This window comes from Lontra canadensis, unplaced genomic scaffold (genome assembly GCF_010015895.1).
Source record: "Lontra canadensis isolate GAN:19392208 unplaced genomic scaffold, GSC_riverotter_1.0 scaffold7, whole genome shotgun sequence".
In the NCBI taxonomy this organism is placed as follows: Eukaryota; Metazoa; Chordata; class Mammalia; order Carnivora; family Mustelidae; genus Lontra; species Lontra canadensis.
Genome location: NW_022631001.1, coordinates 21,292,505 through 21,316,071, shown reverse-complemented (window position 1 = coordinate 21,316,071; position 23,567 = coordinate 21,292,505). Strand labels below are relative to the sequence as shown.

The following is a 23,567-nucleotide window of genomic DNA, read 5'->3' as shown; positions in this document are numbered from 1 at the left end:
GTTACTGTACTGTACTTTTCAACTCCAGCATTTCTATTTTATCCTTTAAAAAATAATTTCTAACTATTGATAGTCTCTATTTTTTAAGATATTGTCCTCATACTTTCCGTTAGTTCTTTGAATACAGTTTCCTAGAATAATGATTAGACAGAGGTTTCTTTATATGCCTGCAACCAGTAGGTGTTCCCAGTGTTTGCCAAGGGACTTGTATGCAATTTGGGCTGTTTAAAATTCTGCCTATTTCTTGCTTATGTATGTATGTAGGTCAGCCAGAGCGGTGACCTTAGGGCCTTGTCATGTTATTCCTGAGCATGAGCACAATCCTGGACGTATATTGCCATTTCAATACCAGGGTTCATATCAGAGCTTTTCAAAGCCCTCTGTGGATATCTTATTTCCCAATTTTCCCTTTTTAGTTTTTGGTTGACCTCTTGTTTGCCCTATTGTCTAATGCATCAAGCAACTGCATTTTTAAAAATTTGTCTCTGGGGCTGCCTGGGTGGCTCAGTGGGTTAAGCCTCTGCCTTCAGCTCAGGTCATGATCTCAGGGTCCTGGGATCGAGTCCCGCATAGGGCTCTCTGCTAGGCAGGGAGCCTGCTTCCTCCTCCCTCTCTCTCTCTCTACTTGCCTCTCTGCCTACTTGTGATCTCTCTCTGACAAATAAATAAAATCTTTAAAAAAAAATTGTCTCTAATAGTTTGGGACAAACTTCTTTGGAGGTGGTGGCGGGGGAAGAGATTTACGCGGCAAACTCCAAGTCAGATCAAATGAAGACAGCCTACAAGTTGGGCTGTCCAGAGAACCATCAGACTGGTCAAATAATGACAGTTTTCTGGGAATGGAGGTTTGAGGGAGTTTTGATCTATTATTCCATGTTGTATGACTTCCAGACAGATAGTTTTCACTGTGACTGTGGTTGTTGTTTTTTAAGGCTACTACGGAACTGGGGATGGAGTAGATTGGAAAAGGGCAAGTTAAAATTAGGCAAAGCTCACTTTTCAGTGATTTTTTTTTTTAATCAACACACCCTGAATTCCTGGAAACCTTTGTTAACCTCCACATAACAGAGTACGTTTATTTTTATACTTCTTCCATTATTCTCATTGCTTTTATGAAGAAAAGGATTTTCAGAGGTTCTTCACAACATTTTCTCTGATATCACTCAGAAATAACTGTTTCAGGGGTACCTGGCCTCAGTTGGTTAAGGGTCTGCCTTTTGCTCAGGTCATGATCCTGGGTTCCTGGAATCAAGCCCCAAATTAGGTTCTCTGCTCAGCAGGGAGACTGCTTCTTCCTTTCCCTCTGCCTGCCACTGCCCCTGCTTGTTCTCTCTCTCTCTCTCTCTCTCTCTCTCTCAAATAAATAAATAAATAAAACCTTAGAAAGAGGGAAAGAAAGGAAGGAAGGAAGAAAGGAAGGAAGGAAGAATGAACGAACAAAACTGTTTTGGATTCATACTTACCACACAGTGGTGTGCTGGTCATGGCTTTCACTGGCTTGTGAGAATTGATTGTTAAATTTTCAGGAATTCTGTAAGCCAGTTTTTAGACAGAGCCATTATTAAAAACTAGATTATATAAATTTACTCAAGTGAATCATTTTAGACCTATGTAATATATTTAAAATTCATTATTCCTAATTATTTTACTATATTCTATGCTTTTGAAATTATTTATATCCACTGTTAACCTATATGGTGAAAATAGTATATATGTGCTACTGTACATCTCTTATTAACTCTGCATTCAGTGATGTCACATTGGTATCTTAAATATCGTGGGAATGTTTATACCACAGAAACTGGAAAACACTACATATTAGGGGTTCTTTTTTTTTTTTTTTTTTGGTCTTTGTAACTTAATGGCTTTGAAAATTATATTATTGGGACTCCTGGGTGGCTCAGTTGGTTAAGCAACTGCCTTCGGCTCAGGTCATGATCCCAGCATCCTGGGATCGAGTCCCACATCGGGCTTCTTGTTCTGTGGGGAGCCTGCCTCTCCCTCTGCCTCTGCCTGCCACTCTGTCTGCCTGTGCTTGCTCTCTCTCTCTCTCTCTCTCTGACAAATAAATAAATAAAATCTTAAAAAAAAAAAAAAGAAAAAGAAAATTGTATTATTAAACATAATAAGTTTAATTCATTGCAAATTGTGAAGAATAATAGACCTGTGTACTCATATTCCAGTTTTAAAAATAAAATCTTAGAAATTTGATCTCTTTCTCTCCACCCTTATCAGTGTCCTGAATTTCCTTTTTACTTTTCAAATATCTGTCTGTAGCCACAACCCATATTTTTCATTGTTCTTCATATTCAAACTTTTATATTAATGGTATCACCTCTTGTCCACTTTTTTTTTTGTATTGAGGTGTTATTCCACTTTTCTCTATTCTTTTGTAAGCTGTGCTTTTTATTTCTATTTTCTCAGTAGTTATCTTTAAAATTGTGATATGTTAGGTTGAACCACATGAAATTGACAATATTTTCTAGATAAAGAGTTGAATTTAGGAATTGCATGTAGTTCATCCTAATAACACCTTAAGGTCTAAAATTAATTTTTATCTTTACCTTAGTATGCTTTCCTCTCATCACTTCCTTTCCATCTTATACATTATTGTTATCCAATAATTTAGTTCCTTTAAAAGTAGAAATTTTATTTTCTTATTTAATTAAGATACTTTGTTTTTTAATCATTACAATCAATGTTTGCTTATATTTATCCACATGTATACCAGTTTCCTTGCTTATCACCCCTTCTTGCAATTTGGATCAGTTGTATATTGATTTCTTTCTTTCTTTTCTTTTTAATTGCTATCCTTGCAAATTCCTTTAATTAGGATCTTTTGATAAACTCTCTCCACTTTTGTTTGTCTGAAAAGGTTCTCATTTATTAATTCTAATTTTTCTGGGTGTTCTAGGTTGACAATAATTTTTTATCTGTGGGAATCCCGAATGATCTATGTCCATTTTGACATTTGTCCTATCAAAGACTTATATTTGTTTCTTCATGGCATCCTACATTACTTTCAATCTGGGACGACTATTAGTTAATTTCCTGACTGGGAGCTTCCCAGATCATACTGATAGTGTACATTTGAACCCCAAAGTAATGTTTAGGCAAGTTTGTGATTATAAATTCTCAGAGGACACATTTTCCCCCAACACAGAGCCCCAGCTGGCTGAGACAGAGAGCTTTCTTTGTCCTTTTCCTGGATTTTTTGGGCCAATTCTTTTATTGAAGATGGGTTTAAGAAGGGCACGCTGCTCATTTGGGAGGGGTGTCACATTTCCAATGTCCCGCCTTGCTTAAGGCTTACCTCCTAGTCTCAGAGTGTCTCTTAAATTAACAAGTCAGGAAACCACAGATGTTGGCAAGGATGAGGAGAAAGGGGAACCTTCCTAAACTGTTAGTGGAAATGCAAGCTGGTGCGGCCACTCTGGAAAACACTATGGAGGTTCCTCAAAAAGTTGAAAATAGAGCTATCCTATAATCCAGCAATTGCACTACTGGGTATTTACCCCCAAAGATACAAATGTCATGATCCTAAGGGGCACCTGCACCCCCATGTTTATAGCAGCGATGTCCACAATACCCAAACTATGGAAAGAGTCCAGATGTCCATCAAGAGATGAATGAGTACGGGGCGCCTGGGTAGCTCAGTGGGTTAAAGCCTCTGCCTTCAGCTCAGGTCATGATCCCAGGGTCCTGGGATCGAGCCCCACATTGGGCTCTTTGCTCAGTGGGGAGCCTGCTTCCTCCTCTCTCTCTGCCTGCCTCTCTGCCTACTTGTGATCTCTGTCATTCAAATAAATAAATAAAATCTTTAAAAAAAAAAGAGAGATGAATGAGTAAAGGATGTGGTATACACACACACACACACATATATATAAATAATATATAATATATAAAATTGTGTGTGTGTGTGTGTGTGTAATGGAATATTACACAACCATCAAAAATATGAAATCTTGCCATTTGCAACAATGTGGATGGAACTAGAGGGTATCATGCTGAGTGAAATAAGTCAGTTGGAGAAAGACAATTATCATATGATCTCCCTGATATGCAGAATTTAAGAAACAAGGCAGAGAGGATCATAGGGGAAGAGAGTTAAAAATGAAACAAGATGAAACCAGAGAGGGAGACAAACCATAAGAGACTCTTAATCTCAGGAAACAAATTGAGGGTTGCTGGAGTGGAGGTGGAGTGGGAGGGCTGGGGTGGCTGGATGATGAACATTGGGGAGGGTATGTGTTGTGGTGAGCACTGGGTTTTGTGTAAGACTGATGAATCACAGACCTGTACCCCTGAAACAAACCTCTGTACACAATTGAAAAAATAGTTGAATATTGAAAACCTTAGCATATGAATAGTTTACTATAACTCCAAATGTATATAATTTGCAAACAAAATGATTTTATACTTCTAGAGTATCACATTCTATAGGACAGACACTTTCAATGATAAAATTTCTCTTTAAAAATTAAAAAAAAAAGACTGTAAGAATGGCAAGTGCTGTTACTTCAATATCAGTTGATCATTCTGATTTTCAACTGTCTCTTCACTTTGGGCTCTGGGAATCTCCCTTTCCTTTGCAAGCTCAGCTAAGCATTTCAAGGGATGTTTATTTTTATCCAGCATTTGTAGGCATTTTGTTTAAAGAAACTTTTCTCAAGTGTAATAGTTTATCACATTATAAACAATCACACCTACATAAATCTGCATAGTAAACAGTCAAACCTATATAACTGAGCTCCACGGAAGAAGAGAATTTCAGCACATGCTCTCTGTTCATGCCTTGGTTTTGAACCACATGCTCTCATCATTTTCGTCCAAGCATCTAGTTGCTTGTTAGCTACTAACCTTGATCTTAAAGGAATATACTGGATGGTTAAAAGGATTGAGATATAGAAGGGGCAGAATGAGAGAAGGCTGAGGAATAAGAAGACATAAGGCTTTTGAACCAAATGACTCCACTGGATTATTTTATAGATTGAAGCCAGAGTGTAAGACGTAGGCAGTAGGATGGTTCACAGATGTCTGCAGTGTTGAGTTTTTACCTTATTCAGTGGACAAGGCATAGTCACTTGAGATATTTATGCAGGAGACTGATATGTCTGACAAAGATTATCCAGATTATGGCTATAAGATATATTGGAGTACTAATTTATGAGTGTGCCACATTGAAGAGATTTTTTTTCCTCCTCAGAAATGGATTTAACACTATATAGTGTGCTTTTCCCAAATAGAACTGTATGAATTAATATTTCTATTAACCTCATCCTTTATTTAAGGAAAATTAAGGACAGAGAATTTATATAACTTGTATAGACACAGAGCTAAAAAAATGTGAAATCAAATAGCAAACCCAGGTCACATTCTAACTTTATTTCCCATTCCTTCCTACTATATCATGATTCCTCTTATAAACTTTAAGCTTAAAAACTATAAAACTGAAACTATAAAAAACTGTAAAACTAAAAAACCCTATAAAACTGAGGAGGTACCATTGATGATAATAGGAAGATAGGAAAGGGTTGCCATAAATTTAATTTTGATCTTTAAAGTTTTATTTGTCAGGGTGCCTGGATGGCTCAGTTGTTGGGCATCTGCCTCAGCTCCAGTCATGATTCCAGGGTCCTGGGATTGAGCCCTGTATGAGGCTTCCTGCTCCGCAGGAAGCCTGCTTCTCCCTCTCCCCTCCCCCCTTCTTGTGTTCCCTCTCTTTCTGTCAAATAATAAATAAAATCTTCAAAAAAAATAGAGTTTTATTTGTCAGTAGGATAAGCAAGAGGAGGTAGTCTAGAAGACTAGAGGTTCTAGTTGGGATAAGAGCTGGGAAAGATAGAGGCAAAACCGAGGTGTTGATCTATAGCTCACCTAGATAGAGGCAGACGGACATGGACTCAAAGGCCATGGAGTCTTCATTGACATAATGGAGACAGCCTACTTCACAGGGCTGATCTAAGGATTAAAGTACTGTGCTAGATGGGATGTAGGCAATAGATGGAGCTGTTATTTTTAAGTCAGTAGTAGTGTGGGTGGAAATGAAACTGTTGAAAACTATTAAGAAGGTGAAATTGACAGGATAAGGCGATTTGTTAGATTTAGCAGGCGAGGGAAAATTCTAGCATGGATAACTGGGTACATGGTAGTGTGTTCAGTGAGATTGGGTATATCAGAGCAGGAATAAATGTGTTTGTGTTTAGAGCAAAGGCTGAGTAGAGAAAATGGTATATGTTGAACCTGAATTTATATTAGGGCTTCTAGATAGAGATATGTAGTAGACATTTAGGTTCGTAAGTCCCGGCACTGTCACATTTTAGCTGGGTAACCTTAAACAAGTTATTTAGCCTTTCTGTGCCTCAGTTTAATTGTCTATAAAAGGAGAATAATAATGTCTGTTTTTCATAGGTTGATGTAAGAGCGTGGCATGGGTTGGGAAGAATAAATTTTTTAAATGTATGCAACTTGCCTTCATGCAAATTCATTCTTTTCTCTCAGTCAGTATTTCTCAGTGTCATTCATGAATCTCTTGCATCACAATCACCTAGAGTGCTTGTTTAAAATGCATGTTCTTTATCTCCCTCATTCTCCCAACCTACTCAATCAGAATCTCTTGGGGGTGGGACCTGGAAAATAATATACTTCAGGGGGTTGCTTTGAATATTAAATATGTTCATCTTTGTAAAGCTTCTACCACAGTGCCTGTTACATAGTAGATACTTCATTTTTTATAGTGATACACTTCCAAAATTTCCTTTCAATCCACATCTCCTATATTTTATAACACACCTGAAGACCTAGTCATTCCATACCAAATACTTACTCCTTTACAAACTTACCATGATCTTTCATTCCTTTGTACTTTTGCTAAAACCATTTCATTTACTTGAAATTACCTGCTTCCCTTTATACCTGATGAAATCTTACATGTCCTTCAATTCTTAGCCTTTGTATTATCTCCTCTATGAAGCACTTCCTGATAATCCTTGTGAGAACAAGCTGCTCTCTTCTTGTTATTTCTGTAATACTTTGTGCCTCTACTATAGCACTTTGTATAGTCTACCTGTATTTTATTTTTTTTTAAGATTTTATATATTTATTTGATAGAGATCACAAGTAGGCATAGAGGCAGGCAGAAAGTGGGGGCGGGGGGAGAAGCAGGCTCCCTGTGAAGCCATATGCGGGGCTCGATCCTAGGACCCTGAGATCTTGACCTGAGCCAAAGGCAGAGGCTTAACCCACTGAGCCACCCAGGTGCCCCCACCTGTATTTTAATGAGTATTTATCTGTTTCCCTCATAAGTGGTGAACTCCCTAATGGCAAGAGTTATGCATTTTAGCACAGTGCCTGCAGAGTGGGATCTCAATAAATGTTTGCTGCATTTGTCATTATAGATATTATTAAACATTTCTTTTTTATTCTTTGCGAGTTCCCTCTGAGGAATCACATTGTAATTCCTTTTTTTTTTTTTTAAGATTTTATTTATTTATTTATTTGAGAGAGAGAGAGAGCTCAAGCAGAGGGAAGGAAAGGGAAGAGGGGCATGGGGGGGAGGAAGAGTGGAAGGGAGAAGAACAAGCAGACTCAGTGCTGAGCAAGGAGCCCTGCATGGGGCTCAAGCCCCCATCCCTGAAATCACCACCTGAGCCAAAGCCAAGACTTGGATGTTTAACCGAGTGAGCCATCCAAGTGTCCCACGTTGTGATTCCTTTTTAATTAGTTTAAAAGGGGAAGATTTGTCTAGGTGGTATGGTCAGTTGAGGGTCCAGCTCTTGGTTTTGGCTGGGGTCGTGATCTTGGGGTTGTGGAATTGAGCCCTACTTCGAGTTCCAGGCTTGGTGCAGAGTCTGCATGGATTCTTTCTTCCTCTCCCTGACCCTCCCACTCATGCTCTCTCTCTCTTTAAAATAAAAAAATATTTAAAAAAAAAATATATATATATGGCAGATTTTATCATGATTACATAATGGAAATATCAAGAAAATATATTGTCTTCAACTAGTGTCCTTAAAATAACAATACTAAATACTATTGTTAAATAAGACTAAATACTACTACCTCCTCCCAAAACTCTACCAGTCATTAAACAGCTATTATGTATGTAGTCAAATACAGCTTTTCCAGGATCACACAACTAATCATTTTTGGACTAGGATTTGAACCTGAGTCCTACTGTAAAGCCCATACTTTTCTACTATCTCATACTGTCTTTGCTCATTTCTATCCTGAAGTAATAATTGTCTTACAGGAGAAGACTTTTCTATGTGTAAATATACATGGGTGATTCATGTATATATTCTTTTGTTAGGGTGAAAGGAATCAAGAAGGAAAATATAACAAGTTTAAAATTAAAAGAAAGCCAAACTGGGGTGCCTGGATGGCTCAGTTTGTTATGCATCCCACTCTTGGTTTCAGCTCAAGTCATGATCTCAGGGTTCTGAGTTTGAGCCTCAAGTCAGGCTCCGCACTCAGTGTGGAGTCCACTTGTCTCTCTCCCTCCCCCTCTGCCCCTTCCCCCCTTTTTCTCCAATAAATAAATAAAAAGAGGGTGGGGGGAGAAAGCCAAACCAATTACCCAAGGGCAACTAGAGGAAATGTGGAAACTTTACTCCAACTTCTAATTTCGAAAACCGTATGACCTATACAACACCTATATGAATAGCACAGTAAATTCCCCTACACCCTTTTTTTAAAAAGATTTTATTTATTTATTTGTCAGAAAGAGAGAGAAATAGAGAGCAAGCATAAGCAGGGGTAGGGGCAGAGGGAGAAGCAGGCTCCCTGCCAAGCTGGGAGCCTGATTCAGGATTCAATCCCAGCACAACCCAAGCCAAAGGCAGACGCTTTCTGAGCTACCCAGGTATCCCTCCCCTATACCCTTAATCTAATAATTTCAAGTATAACAATTACTTTATTTTCTTCTCTAAACACACACACATACACTTCCCCCCACCCCTGAATCTTTTGAGTGTAAATGTTAGATATCATATTTCAGCATTTCTTTCCCAAGAACATGAACATTCTCCTACATAACTACAATATCATTATCATAAATAAGATTATCTTTGGTACAATAACATTATCTAGTCTATAGTCTATCTTCAAATTTCCCTGAAGTCCCCAAAATGTCCTCTATAACTTTTGTTGGTTTTGTGGTTTTACTTTTATATATAATACAGGCAATAGGTACAAAGTAGAACATAGTTCTCAGAAAGTTGTAGAACTGACGACACCAGAGGGTCTGATGCTCAGGGTAATGCTACCTAAGGAAAGACAGCTGAGCCGAGCTATTCCTAACCCTTTCAGCACTTAGATTTGTTTGCTTTTGCTTTTGTTTTCCCATTCACCCTGTAAACCTTGTTGACAACAGAAGGCCTATGCTGAGCTGCTTCTAGATTGAACCTCTTCTCCTTTTTTTAAATTTTGAAAATTTTCAAACCTGCATAAAAAATAAGCACTTGTATACCATCAACCTGCACTCACCAATTGTTAACATTCTGCCAAATTTACTTTGTCTTTCTCTGGCATACACACTACCCCACTACCTCTCCCTTTTTCAATGACATTTTTGCTGAATCATTTGAAAGTAAGTTACATTGTGACACTTGATACTTACATGAACCCTAAACACTACAGCATGTATCTACTAAAACAAAGCCTTCTGCCAGACAAAATCATAAAATTATACTCAAGGAACTCAGTTGCTCCCCATTTTTTCCTCTTTTATCACATGGATATTTTTGAAGTGTCTAGGCCAGTTGTTTTGTAGAACAGTCTACAATTTAGATTTGTCCGATTTTTTTCTACCATGATTAGATGCAAGTTAATCATTTTTGGCATGAATGTTTCCCAGGTTGTCATGTCTTCAGTGTATCATATCTGGGGGCAATGTAAAGTCAGTTTGTCCAGTTACTGATGAGGTTATGTTTGATCATGTGGGTTAGATGGTGGTAAAGGTACATTTTTCCATTTGTAATCAGTTAGTACTCTGTAGAGTAATAATTTGAAACTTTATAATATCTTGTTCCCCAGCAACCTTTTCAGCCAGTGGTTTTAGCATTGACCACTGATCTTTGCCTGACTTTACTAAATTAATGGTTACAAAATGATGGTGTTTCTGTCATTCCTTCACATTCATTAGCTGGATTCTGATGTAAGGAAGAGCTTTCCTTTGGCCACTCCCACCATTTTTACTATTACTATGGGCTCATACTATCTTTTAAAATTTAATGTATGCTATGTTCTGAATGTATGTGCCTTTCCCAAATCCATTTGTTGAAGTCCTAACACCTAAAGATGATGGTTTCAGAAGGTGGGGACTTTGAGTGCTTAAGTCATGAAGGTGTAGCCCTCATGAATGGGATTAGTACCTTAGAAAAGAGGCTGCAGAAAGATCCCTTCCACCACATGAGAACAGAAAAGGTACCGGCTCTGAACCAGGAGGAAGGACTTCACCAAAACTCAATCCATGATCATGGATTGCTAGCCTCTAGAACTGTGAGAAATAAATTCCTATTGTTTATAAGCTACCCAGTTTGTGGCCATTTGTTAAAGCCACTTAAGCAGAATAAGATAATGTTTTAATCCACTGCGATTAGTAATATTTTTGAGGTTAAAATTGTCCCACACTTGGCCAGTGTTCTTCTTTTTTTATTTTTTAAGATTTTATTTATTTATTTGACACAGAGAGCGAGAGAGCACAAGCGGAGGGAGTAGTAGAGGGAGAGGGAGAAGCAGACTCCCCGCTGAGCAGGGACCCTGATGCAGGGCTCGATCCCAGGACCCTGGGATCATGACCCGAGCTGAAGGCAGACACTCAACCATCTGAGCCACTGAGGCGCCCCAGGCCAGTGTTCTTTTGTTATGTTCCCATCAGTTTTTTTACCACTGCCTTGTTTTCTGGAATAGTAAGATATATTATCCCTGGATTCAGCCATTTCTTCAGGGAGCCCCGGTTCCTTTTAGTGAAGAATGGCATCTAGAAATCAAGAGCTGGATATTAGGTGTGCCCATTGTTACTGAGACGTCACTCCATCTATACCCTTTCAGTTTACAGAGCCGTGTGTGTGTGTGTGTGTGTGTGTGTGTGTAAAAATGAGTTCATAATGATACCTCCAGTTTAATCCAGCACCTCAAGATTCTTTTATTCCCCCATCCCATATCTATGCCTTTCTTCTCCCACAGAGAACCCGAGTTCCAAAATCTATCATTATCATTACTTATTTGGTGTGTTCTACTATACACACAAAACAGTTTTGAAATCACTACACCAATACCACTACCAACATCAAGATCACAAAATAAAATTCAAGATCTTTATTTTTTTTTAAGATTTTATTTATTTATTTGACAGAGATCACAAGTAGGCAGAGAAGCAGGCAGAGAGAGAGAAAGGGAAACAGGGTCCCCGCTGAGCAGAGAGCCCAATGCAGGGCTCCATCCCAGAACCCTGGGATCATGACCCGAGCGGAAGGCAGAGGCTTAAACCCACTGAGCCACCGAGGCACCCCAAAATTCAAGATCTTTATAGGTGTTTTCGTACTTGGAACACATCCCATTTAGGTGTACAGTCAGAACACTTAAAAAGTTAACTTCATTTATCTTTTCTTTTTGTTGTATCATCAGTTTGATATAATTGAGGTCATTTGATTCTGTTGGCATGCCGTCTTGAGTGTCCCCCTACTTCCAGTCTTTGTTGATTTAATTTTTTTGAATATATAAAAAATGTATATTGTTCAGAAGTCAAAACAATTTAGCAAGGTACACTTAGGAAAGTCTTACTCCTTTTCCTGTCTCTTCTATCCCATGCCTACTTCATTCCAATAGGTCAGTGACTATTTTTATTAGTTTATGGTTTATCTGTTCTGTATTAAAAAAAAAAAAAGCAAATACACATCCAGATACATACATATACTCTTCCGCTCGTATTCACCTGAAGTTTATATTGGTGATAGCATATCACATTGCCATAGCTAATTGCAAGGGAGAACAGAAAATAGAGTCTCTAGCTGGGGGGCCATATGAGCCAGAGTAGAGGCAGAATGGATTTTGAAAGAACAACTAGCAGTCTGCCACTTGCCACGAGGAGATGTGAGGGCAAGTCTGCTAACGAGTTTTTGGAAAATATTTCCACTCTTCTAAACTAATAAAGAGGCATTATTACTAGATTGCATATCTGTTTTTAATATTTCAGTCATTTTAGTCGTATAAAATCTGTTGTCTTTGCAGTTCTATATATTTGATACTGTGCATTTTAAAATTTTATTTTGAGAAGGGGGCCGTAGGCTTTGCCAGATTGCCAGTGTGGCCTCTGTCACCAGAACCAAAAACAGAACACAAAATGCAAATATGCCTCTGCGCTGGCCGAGACAGGAAGATCGTTTAGGAGGCTCTTAATTCAGGCAAACGATAATGAGAATGTGAGTCAGGCAGTGTCCACGGGGGACAGATACCAGAGATCCTTTAACCTTCACTCACAGAATCTGCTTTTATCAGCAACACAGCCAGATAACAGCATTGCCGCTAACCACTTATTTCAGCAGAAGGAAATGCTTCCTTGAAAGTGTAATTCAGGAATGTTTTCTCTTCAAATTTAACATAAAATAGGAGGAGATGTCCCAGCCATCTAAGTTGCCACTTTGTTGTTTAGCAGGTGCAATGAACGTTATTATTAGCTAGAATTTTCCCACAATTAATAGTCTTCCCTCGAGAAAAAACAGTGAGCTTTTACTACCTCACATGGTGTGACGGAAAGCCTCTTAAAGAAGAGGAAAAGGGGGCGCCTGGGTGGCTCAGTGGGTTAAAGCCTCTGCCTTCAGCTCGGGTCATGATCTCAGGGTCCTGGGATCGAGCCCCACATCGGGCTCTCTGCTCAGCAGGGAGCCTGCTTCCTCATCTCTCTCTGCCTGCCTCTCTGCCTACTTGTGATCTCTGTCTGTCAAATAAATAAATAAAATCTTTAAAAAATTTAAAAAAAAAAAAAGAAAAAAAAAAGAAGAGGAACAGAACCAGACACTCACGCAGGGAAGAGAGCCGTAGTGGTTTGCCCCAAGGGATTGGAAGAACTGGAGGAGGAGCTGGTGACAGGTGGAGGACACCTCAATAACAGCCTGAGGCTCCAATCACAGGCCTCTGCACGAGATTGTGAGTAATCACCCGCCAGTGCCTGGATCCACAGGCTGTTGCAGACTCTCTTTCACTGCTCTGTATGTGACACCGTGGGCCTGCAGTCTAGCACGCAGCAGCCAGATTTGTCACTTGAGTTCATTGATCTAGAGTCTCTGATGGGCTGCGGCTGTCTTCAGTCTCTGAATCTCCCAAGGATTATGGTTTTGCACTCTTTCTGACCTTTCGCTTGATTCTGAGCAGTATCTTGTTTCCTTATATTAGAATGTGAGCTCTTATTGTCTGGCAATCATGACGCTCCTCAAAGAAGATGCAATTCTTTGTTAGATGAAGCAATCTTTTGATATTTCAGTTAAGTGCATTTACTTAAGGAAGGTGAAGCTCTCCAATCCTGATTTGTAATTCTATTAAATATTTACCTTGGTCATTGCCCCAGAAAAATATTTTAAGTTCTGTATAGCATAACTGCAGCTCAGGGTGGTTCTGGGATTGATCACAGAACCACTGAACTAAAAAGGCATCTAATCTAATCCTCTTACATTGCTTTAAGAACCAATCATTGTAATCACGTGAAAAAACACCCCCTTTATTTTGCCTTTTAAACATTTATGAATCGAAATAACTTTCCAGAAAAAGGATCTGTCCTCCCCCATTCTCCTCTGATCTTCGTGGAGAACAGTAAAGCTGGAGCCAGAGGCACTGTTCAGAGCCACCTGGGCACTAGCTCTGCATCGTCTTCCAAGAGGAGGAACATACCCTAACTGCTGATTAGTTTGGTTCACTCTTTGACACGCGGGTCTTCCAACTTAGAACACTCTTTGATAGTACTGTAAACGTAGGCTCATACAGTGTGAAGTGTCAGTTCCTTAGGAAGATGCTAATGATGTTAAGTCACTAGTGGATTAGTGAGAGAGACTGGCATTTTGTTCTCAGCTCTGGAACATTCACTGACTGGGTGAGAAATATTGGCAGCACTTGGCACACTCCATAAGGAATCAAGAGCCGTGGAGAAAGCCAGTAAAGATGTGCTGCATTTGCTCGCGCTTGGTGTAGCCACCTGGCTCTTTTTAAGTTTTGATTCCTTGGCTAACCAAATGAGGCAACGGGAGTATGTATTTGTGCCTGTATGTGGTCTCTTCTGGCTAATCTATATCCTGCCTATACTATATACTTTAAAAAAAGTATTTATTTTGAAATAATTTCAGACTTACAGAAAAGTTATAAGAATAGTGAAAAGAGTTCTCATTTTTACCCAGATCCAAATGTTAACATATTATCATATTTTTTTTATCATTCTATCAATAGATATTTTTTCTGAACTATTATAGGTCTTTACTCCTTTACCCTATATACTTGTATGAAGTTCTCAGAAAACAAGGACACTCTCCTATGTAATCACAATACAGTGATCAAAATCAGGAAATAAGTGTTGATACAATTTAATATACAGATATTAATATTTTGCCAATTGACCTGATAATACACACGTTATATTTACTTGTCATATTAATGAGATCATATAGTATGTAGTCTTTTGAGACTTGCTTTTTTCACAGAGTATAATACATTTTAGATTCTCTCCTGTTGTTGTATCAATAATTTGGTCCTTTTTTATTGCTGAGTAGTATTCCATTGTTAGATTATGACACAATCTATTTATCCTTTCACCAGTTGGTGAAGATTTGGGTTGTTTCCATGGGACTTCTGCAAATAAGACTGCTTTGAATGACTGTAGCTAACGCCGCTATATGATATATGTGGAAGTTGTCAGGAGAGTAAGTCTCGAGTTTCATCACAAGGAAAAAAAGTGTTTTTTCCCTTTTTTTTTTTTGTATCTATATGAGATGATGGATATTAACTAAATTTATTATAGTAATATATTAAGTTAGTTTTTTATGCTGCATACCTTAAACTTATATGATGCTGTACATCATTTATATCTCAAAAAAACAGGGGGAAAGTATACAGTGGAAAAGGCGACTTCAAAGTCTAGGAAGTAAAAAACTTAATCTCTCCTTTCTCCAAAAAAGCTGCTGTACACATTCATATATCTATTTTTGTATGAATGTGCTGAGCCGTGTGATAAATGGTTTTTGGGGGGATTTGTGTGTGTCTACGATAAATGTCTGTTTGAGAAAATGCTCAGCTGTTTTCCAGAGTTAGCTTTATACTTTACACTTCCACTGGCTATGTAGGATAGATCTAATTCATATCTTCACTAGCATTTGATATCTCATTATGGTTTTAATATGTGTCCATGGTGATTTATGATATTGAGTGCCTTTTCATGTTCTTCATAGCCATCCATGTATCTTCCTTGGCAAAGTGTGTGTTCAAATACTTCACCTATTTTTTTTTTATTTTTTATAAAGGTTTTTATTTATTTGACAGAGAGATAGAGAGCACAAGTAGGCAGAGCAACAGGAAGAGGGAGAGGGACAAACAGGCTCTCTGCTGAGCAGGGAACCCGATATGGGGCTTGATTCCGGGACCCTGGGACCATGACCTGAGCCGAAGGTTGCCACTTAACCAACTGAGCCACCCAAGTCCCCTACTTCACCTATTTTTTAAAATTGGATTGTTTTTGTATTGTGTTTTGAGAGTTCTTTATATATTCTAGATAAAGTCCTTTGTTGGATATGTGATGTGCAAATACCTTCTCCCAGTCTGTAGATTTTTGTTTTATCTTAACAATGGTGAGAGAAAACATGTTATAGTTGAAGAACTGATAGGAGGCCATGCATGACAGAGAACATGAAGAAAGTGGTATGCAGTGAGACTGCAGAGGAATCTGGGAACTTACAGACCATGTTAAGGAGTTTGGCATTTATTGTTAAGGGCATTGAGAAGTCACAGAATGCTCTTAAGGAGGGGTTACATGAATGAATTTGTGTTTTGAAAAAATTGCTCTGGCTACAGTTTGAAGAATGCATAATTGGAAAGCTACAGTGGTTTTATGGGGACCAATTAGAAATTTATTGCAATAGTCCAAACAAGAAGTAATGGCAGCATAAACCAGGGTAGTGACAGTGGTGATGGAGAGGAATGGATAGATCCAAGAGAAAATAAGGAAATAAATGTCTAGCTAATGCCCATTATATCAGTATTTGGGAGAAATTGTATTTTATGTTTAACGGTAGATTTTTCTTAGATATCTTTTATCTAAAGAAGATTCCCTTCTAATTTCATTTGCTGAGGTTTTTTGTTTTTGTTTTTGTTTTTTAAGATTTTATTTATTTGAAAGAGAGGCAGAGAGAGTGAAGGAGCACAAGCAGGAGGAGCAGCAGAGGGAGAGGAAGAAGCAGGCTCTCTGCTGAGCATGGAGCCCGAAGCAAGGCTTGATCCCAGGACCCTGGGATCACAACCTGAGCCCAAGACAGATGCTTAACTAACTGAGATGCCCATGCTGAATTTTTTTAGATCATAAATACATTAACTTGGTTAAATGCTTTTTATGCATCAGTTGAGATAATTTACCTGCTTTTTTCTTCTTTATGGTGAACTACGTTGATTTTTCAATGTTGAATCAACCTTGGATTTTTTAATGTTTTCTTGAGGATTTTCATTAAATATTTAAAAGAAAATTCACCAAAGAAGTCATACATGCCTAGAATTTTTTCTTTAAAACCTAGAAAGGTTTTAAATTATAAATTGAGGGTGCCTTGGTGGCTGTCAGTTGAGTGGCTAACTCTTGATTTCTACTCTGGTCATGATCCCAGGATCCTGGGATGGAGCTCTGGGCATCCAGCTCCCTGCTTAGCAGGGAGTCCGATTGAGGATTCTCTCTCCCCCTCCTCCTACCCCTCCCCCTGCTCATGCACACTCTCTCTCTCAAGTAAATAGATCTTTAAAAAAAAATAAATTATAAATTAAATTTCTAACAGCTATAGGACGACTCAGATTTTCTATTTCTTATGTATTTTTTATAAATTGTGTTGCTCAAGGAATTTGTCCATCTGTCATGCTTATTAGTGTTATTCTAATATCTGTAGGATCTGTAGTGATGTCCCCTTAATTCTTGATATTTATGATTTATGTCTTCTCTTTTTTTCCTGATCAGACTTTCAAAGGTTTTATCAATTTTATTCATCTTTTCAAAGAATCAAGTTTTGGGGCATCTGGGTGGCTTGGTCGTTAAGTGTCTGCCTTCAGCTCAGGTCATGATCCCAGTGTCATGGGACCGGGCTCCTCATCCAGCTCCCTGCTCAGTGGGAAGCCTGTTTCTCTCTCTTGCACTTCCCCTGATTGTGTTCCCTCTCTCACTGTCTCTCTCTGTCAGATAAATAAAATCTTTAAAACAACAACAAAAAATCAAGTTTTGACCTTGTTGATTTTCTGAATTAGTTCCCATTTCATTAATCTGTACACATATATCCATTATTTTCTGTCTTCTACTTACTTTGGATATGATTTGCTTTTCTTTTTCAAGCTTTTTATTTTTTATTATTTTAAAAATATTTTATTTATTTATATGACAGAGAGAGACTCAGCGAGTAAGGGAATAAAAGCAGGGGAAGTGGGAGAGGGAGAAGGCTTCCCACTGAGCAGGCAGCCTGATGCGGGGCTTGAACCCAGAACCCTGGGATCATGAGCTGAGCTGAAGACAGATGCTTAACGACTGAGCCACTCAGCCAGTCCTTTTCTAGCTTTTTAAAGTGGAGTTTAGACCATTGATTTTAGGCCATTTTTTTCTATAAATATTTAAAGTGATAAATATCCTCCTAAGTATATTTGGTTGTATTCCACAAATTTTGATATATTTTTTCTTTTGTCCTTTGGTTATAAATACTTTGTTCAATTTCCAATTATTTTGTGGCTTTTCTAAATATCTTATTGTAAACAATTAAATCTATTTTGTCGGGTAACATATTCTGTATTATTCATTTCTTTGAAACTTACTGAGTTTCAGTAATGAAATGAAATGAAATGAAAATGAATATATTCATTTCTTTGAAACTTACTGAGATTTAAATTATGGGGCCTTTTAGACTGTCTTAGTGAATGTTCCATGTATTCAGGAAAATATATGTGTTCTGCAGTTGTTGGGTGTAGTAACCCAGAAATATCTATTAGGACAAATTGATAGTGCTGTTCAAATCTTCCATTTCCTTAAGGATTTTTTTGTCTATTTGTTCTATCAATTATTGAAAGAGAGTTGTTAAGATTTCCAGCTATGGTGGTGGTGTCTATTTCTCCCCTTAGTTCTGTTATTTTTGTCTTTATATTTTGTAGGTCTTTTACTAACAGTATACAGATTTGGAGTTGTTATATTTTTGTTGATGAATTGGCCCTTTCAGCATCATATGACACTCTTTATCTGCAGTGATACTTATTTTCTTAAGGTCTACATAATCTGATATTAACATAACCATACCAAGGGCTCTTGGGTGGTCCAGTTAGTTGGGCATCCAATTCTCCATTTCAGCTCAGGTCATTATCTTGCGGCCATGAGGTTGACCCCACATGGGGCTTTGCACTGGGTGTGGAGCCTGCTAAAGATTCTCCCTCTCCCTCTGTCCCACCCGCCAGTCTCTCTTAAAAAAAACAAACAGATTATATATATATACTCACACACCATCTTTCTTATTAGTGTTTGTGTTTTATCTTTTCTCATCGTTTTACTTTCAACCCATGTCTTTTATTTTATTTTATAAACATATAATGTATTATTAGCCCCAGGGGTACAGGTCTGTGAATCGCCAGGTTTACACACTTCACAGCACCCACCATAGCACATACCCTCCCCAATGCCCATAACTCCCCCCACCCCCGCTCAGTTTGTTTTGTGACATTAAGAGTCTCTTATGGTTTGTATCCCTCCTGATCCCATCTTGTTTCATTTATTCTTTTCCTACACCTCAAACCCCCCCCCCATGTTGCATCTCCACTTCCTCATTTCAGGGAGATCATATGATAGTTGTCTTTCTCTGATTGACTTATTTTGCTAAGCATAATACCCTCTAGTTCCATCCATGCCATTGCATATGGCAAGATTTCCTTTCTTTTGATGGCTGCATAGTACTCCATTGTATATATATACCACATCTTCTTTATCCATTCATCTTCAACCCATGTCTTTAAAGTGCCTACCTTGTAAGTAGTGTTTAGTTGGGTCTTGCTTTTTAATCTAGACAGTCTTTGCCTGAAACTCTTTAGTCCAATGTTATTACTGATATAGCTATGTTTAAGAGTTTCACCTTGCTGTTTGCTTTCTGTTTGACCTCATGTTTTTCATTCCTTCCTTTTTGAGGATTAATCAACCATTTTTCAAATATTTCATTCTGTATCCTCTCTCTCTCTCTCTTTTTTTTTTTTTTAGCTTATGTGTGTGTGAGAGATGACAGACAGAAAGAGAGATATTGTTCTAGGGAAGATTCAGGTTCACACTTGAACTAACAATTATTCTACATACAATGGGCCAGGCACTGGGCTAAGCACAACTCTATGTGGTCAGTAGGTTTATTTCTTTCGAGTCAAAAATGATGCTCCCTGGATTGTAGTATTCTAATGAAGTTCATTAAGCTGAAAGTTAAACATGTTTCAGTTCAAATCCCAGCTCCACCACTTAACAGTTGTGTATCTTGGCCTATGTGTATATATTTTGTGAATTTTAGTTTCCTTATCTATAAAACAAGAGTGGATGTTTTAGTGCTACTTTATAGGATCACTGTAGAGATCACATGGAGCAATTTCTATACATGTATTATGAAAACTGTAACTATAAACATGTTAAAATATTTCAGGATTTAGTGAAAAGGCTCATTTACTTTCCTTTTACCTTTATAAATACATAAATTTCATTCCTATCTCCTCTGTCATCTTTCAAAACTGAAAAACTCTTCTTTCTTTGGTACATTTGTTGTCTTCATGACATTTTCAGTTCTTTCTTTATACCATGTCTAGCTGTGCTTAGTATGTACCCCTTCCACGAACACTGCATCAAGGCATACTTCTTTCTGCTCATACTTAAAGACCCAATTAAAATAGCATGTCATACATGACAACTTCTCACTCATATTTACTCACTTGTTCTTCTGAAACCTTTGACTCTACTTTATCTCATCCTATTGTAGCTATTTCCACGCAATCACTAATCGTACCTCACTAAAACTCGGGACTCTCTGGCTAATTCAGTATTTCCAGTATTGAGTATATAGCCTGGTAGAGAGTAAGTGTACAGTAAATACCTCTTGACTGAATGAAAGGATATAGACAGACAAATCAGGGAAGGAGGGCTTTGGTCTTTGAGCTTCAGTACTAAGAGTGTCATCCCTGCACAGATATGTAATAGGTGAAACCCAGTGGTTGGGCTGTTATTTACTAAACTCCCACTTTACCATTTGCTGCAGTGGAAGCAACTCAGATGTCACCATCCTTTAATGTTGGATTAATGTTATTAAACAGCTTATCTTTAATATCCCTGGGAGAATCAGGCAAGACTTTATGAAGTGACAGGTTTTAAAGCAACAGTTGGTTTTTGGAGTTAAGTGGGAAAGGAACTCAGAAAAAGATTGATTCTTGTGAAATCTCTCCAAAGCTCCAAATTTTGGCTTGGTGTGAAGTGCTTTCTTCTCCTACCCTCTCTCTTTCCACTCTCTCACCTCTCTCTCCAGCCATATTGAACTACCTTTCAGTCTCCGGGTTTTTTTCTTCCCTCTGAGCCTTTGTTCATGCTAGTCCCTGTGCTTGGAATGCTTTATTCCACTGATTTCCTTTAACCTGGCTAATTCCCATTTGTCCTTTAGGCCTCAGCTTGCATCTCAGCTTACCTCCTCTGGGATGCTTCCCTGACCATTTGTCCCAACTCTCCAGGTCTGAATGAGGTGCTCTTTCTCTGTGTTCTCACAACATCCTGAACTGATGTCCTTGTAGCACTTGTAAAACTATTGACACTTCTTTTTAGTCTCCTATATTTTTCATTAGACTTAGCATTCCTTAAGGCATTGAATCTTCTATTATTCCCAGGGCCCTGAATGATGCTTGGCACAAAATAAACCTCAGTAAACATTTTCTCAGTGAATTAATAGGTGAATGAGTGAATCCCCCAAGAACGCAAAGCAATGTTAAAAGAACAGGTAGCTGGTATACTTTCTCTTTCCACATTCAGCATTCTCCTGGTGTGCAGCCTGCAGATGTGGAGGAAGTTGTCAAGAAAGGTGTGCAGACCCTTGTGATTGGCCGAGGGATGAGTGAAGCCTTGAAGGTAAGTATTGGTGAGCACAGCATTCCTGAGGTCAGTTGGTGACCTCTTGGACCATTATCTTACTAATATGTCCTTCTTGGAAGCTCTTCTCAATATATCATGCACCCTCATTTTGCTGAGCCAGTGGATGGCCCAGGATAAAATAAGGGATGCTACCTAGTACTCTTCCTCATCAGGGCTGGAGTCTCTTGTCCCTATCCAACCCTAGGCCTGTGTTGTTTCAACTCTTTTTTTTTCATATTTTTTTTAGATGTTATGTGTTTTTCCCCTTTCGGAAAAAAATACTTATTTTTATTGTATTTACAGAAATAATACATACTTATTGCAAAACAGTTGATGTAGAAATGTTGAAGTAGAAAAGTGAAAGATCCCTACTCCCATCTCCAAATTCAATGTCTGTTGCTCCATGCAGCTGCAAATACATACTCTTATGCATACAGATACACATGTATACACTTTTAAGTGTTTTTACATAAATAGGATCACACTGTACATGTGGGCAGCCCTTCGCTTAAGTATACAGATATCTACCTCATTCTCTCCTTTATATAAATGTCCTAAAATCTACTTCCCTAGAGCACCTGATAAAGGTGCTCTTTATATATATATATATATATATATATATATATATATATATATATATATTTAACCTATTTTTTCCCATTAAAATAATTCCTTTCTATAAGGCTGTTGTTATTATAAAATTGTTCAAACACAGAAAAATATAGGGCATTTAAAAAATATTTCAGGGCTCTTTCTGAGGACGTAGAATCTAATTAAAATCTATTTAAAATAATACTCAGCACAAGCCAGAGATTAAAAAAAAATCCAATAATAGTTGCCGCTATTGGGAATCTTTTATATAAATTAATTGACAAACATTTATTCAGTGCCTTCTATGGGTCAGACACTCTTCTAGGCACTGGAGACAAGATACATAAGATAAACAAGGTTCATGGGCCTCTTGGAAAATAGAAGCGTAGACAATTTCAGATCGTAACAAATGCTGTGAAGACAATGGTGACTTAGGAGGGGCTGCTCCAAATGGAGCAGTCAGGAAAGGCCTAAGGAGATATTTGAACTGCAATATCCATACATTGTGAGTAAACTCCATCCTCACACCACCCTGTGTGTATTTTTATCCCCATTTTATAGAGGAGGAAACTGGGGTTGAGAAACTTTAGAGAGCTGGCCTACAGGGCAAAGTTAGACTTTAGACTCAGGTTGGAGTGACCCAGACATTCAACATACTGACATTTTCCATGCCTTAGCTGAATTCATTTTCATACCAGCCCTGTGAGCTAGGTATTATTATCCCCATTTACAGAAATGGAAACAAAGTGTCAGAGAATTGAATTCACTTACCCAAGGTCACACTGCTAAGATTCAAATACAAAACTGACTCCAAAATCCATTATTTCCCATTTCCATTTCACCTAAGCTTTGTGCATGCATGACGCTTCTGTCAACTTCTTAGAAGCCTTGTTGAATCCTTGGGGCTCCCTGTCAAATTTTGGATGGTGACATGCTGGGTGATGGAGTAGTGACTGTTGTCATTGTCCAATTTTGTAGAGAACCCTTGCCTCATGGCAGGAAAGGAAACCCAGAAGCGCCTTTTCCCTGACTTACTCATCTTTTTCCCTCTTCCCAGGTGCCGCCATCAACCATGGAGTACCTCGAGAAACAAGGCATTGATGTGCGGGTCCTCCAGACAGAGCAGGCAGTGAAGGAGTATAATGCCTTGGCTGCCCAAGGCATCAGAGTGGGAGGGGTCTTCCATTCCACGTGCTGATGGAGCCTTAAGAATAAATCACTAAGCAAAAGTGCCTTTGACTATCACTCTTCGCACTCTCCATACGGGCCTCTCCAAGCATTTTTCTTTTCTTTTTTTTTTAAAGATTTTATTTATTTATTTGACAGACAGAGATCACAAGTAGGCAGAGAGACAGGCAGAGAGAGAGGAGGAAGCAGGCTCCCCGCTGAGCAGAGAGCCTGATGTGGGGCTCGATCCCAGGACCCTGAGATCATGACCCGAGCCGAAGGCAGAGGCTTTAACCCACTGAGCCACCCAGGCGCCCCTCCAAGCATTTTTCAACAGCTGTTCATGCCAGGTCCTGTGCTAGGCTTTGGGATGCATGGATGACTAAGACCAGGTCCCTCTCTGAGGTGAACTGAAACTCCAGAGAGAAGACAGATGTACGTAATACACTAAATATTAGGCCAGAAATATGAGAAA

The 23,567-nt window shown here is 38.4% G+C and overlaps 1 protein-coding gene across 1 annotated transcript in view; it reads left to right on the top strand.

The window, feature by feature from the left end:
* The window catches only part of AAMDC (adipogenesis associated Mth938 domain containing), a 38,397-nt gene extending 15,240 nt beyond the window's left edge, over window positions 1-23,157 (top strand). Inside the window, exons 3-4 of the mRNA XM_032852986.1 lie at window positions 21,236-21,331; window positions 22,983-23,157. Of these exons, the coding sequence (XP_032708877.1) occupies window positions 21,236-21,331; window positions 22,983-23,123 (237 nt within the window). The 3' untranslated portion in view covers window positions 23,124-23,157. The remainder of the gene's footprint in view (window positions 1-21,235; window positions 21,332-22,982) is intronic.
* The last annotated feature ends 410 nt before the right edge of the window (window positions 23,158-23,567 follow it).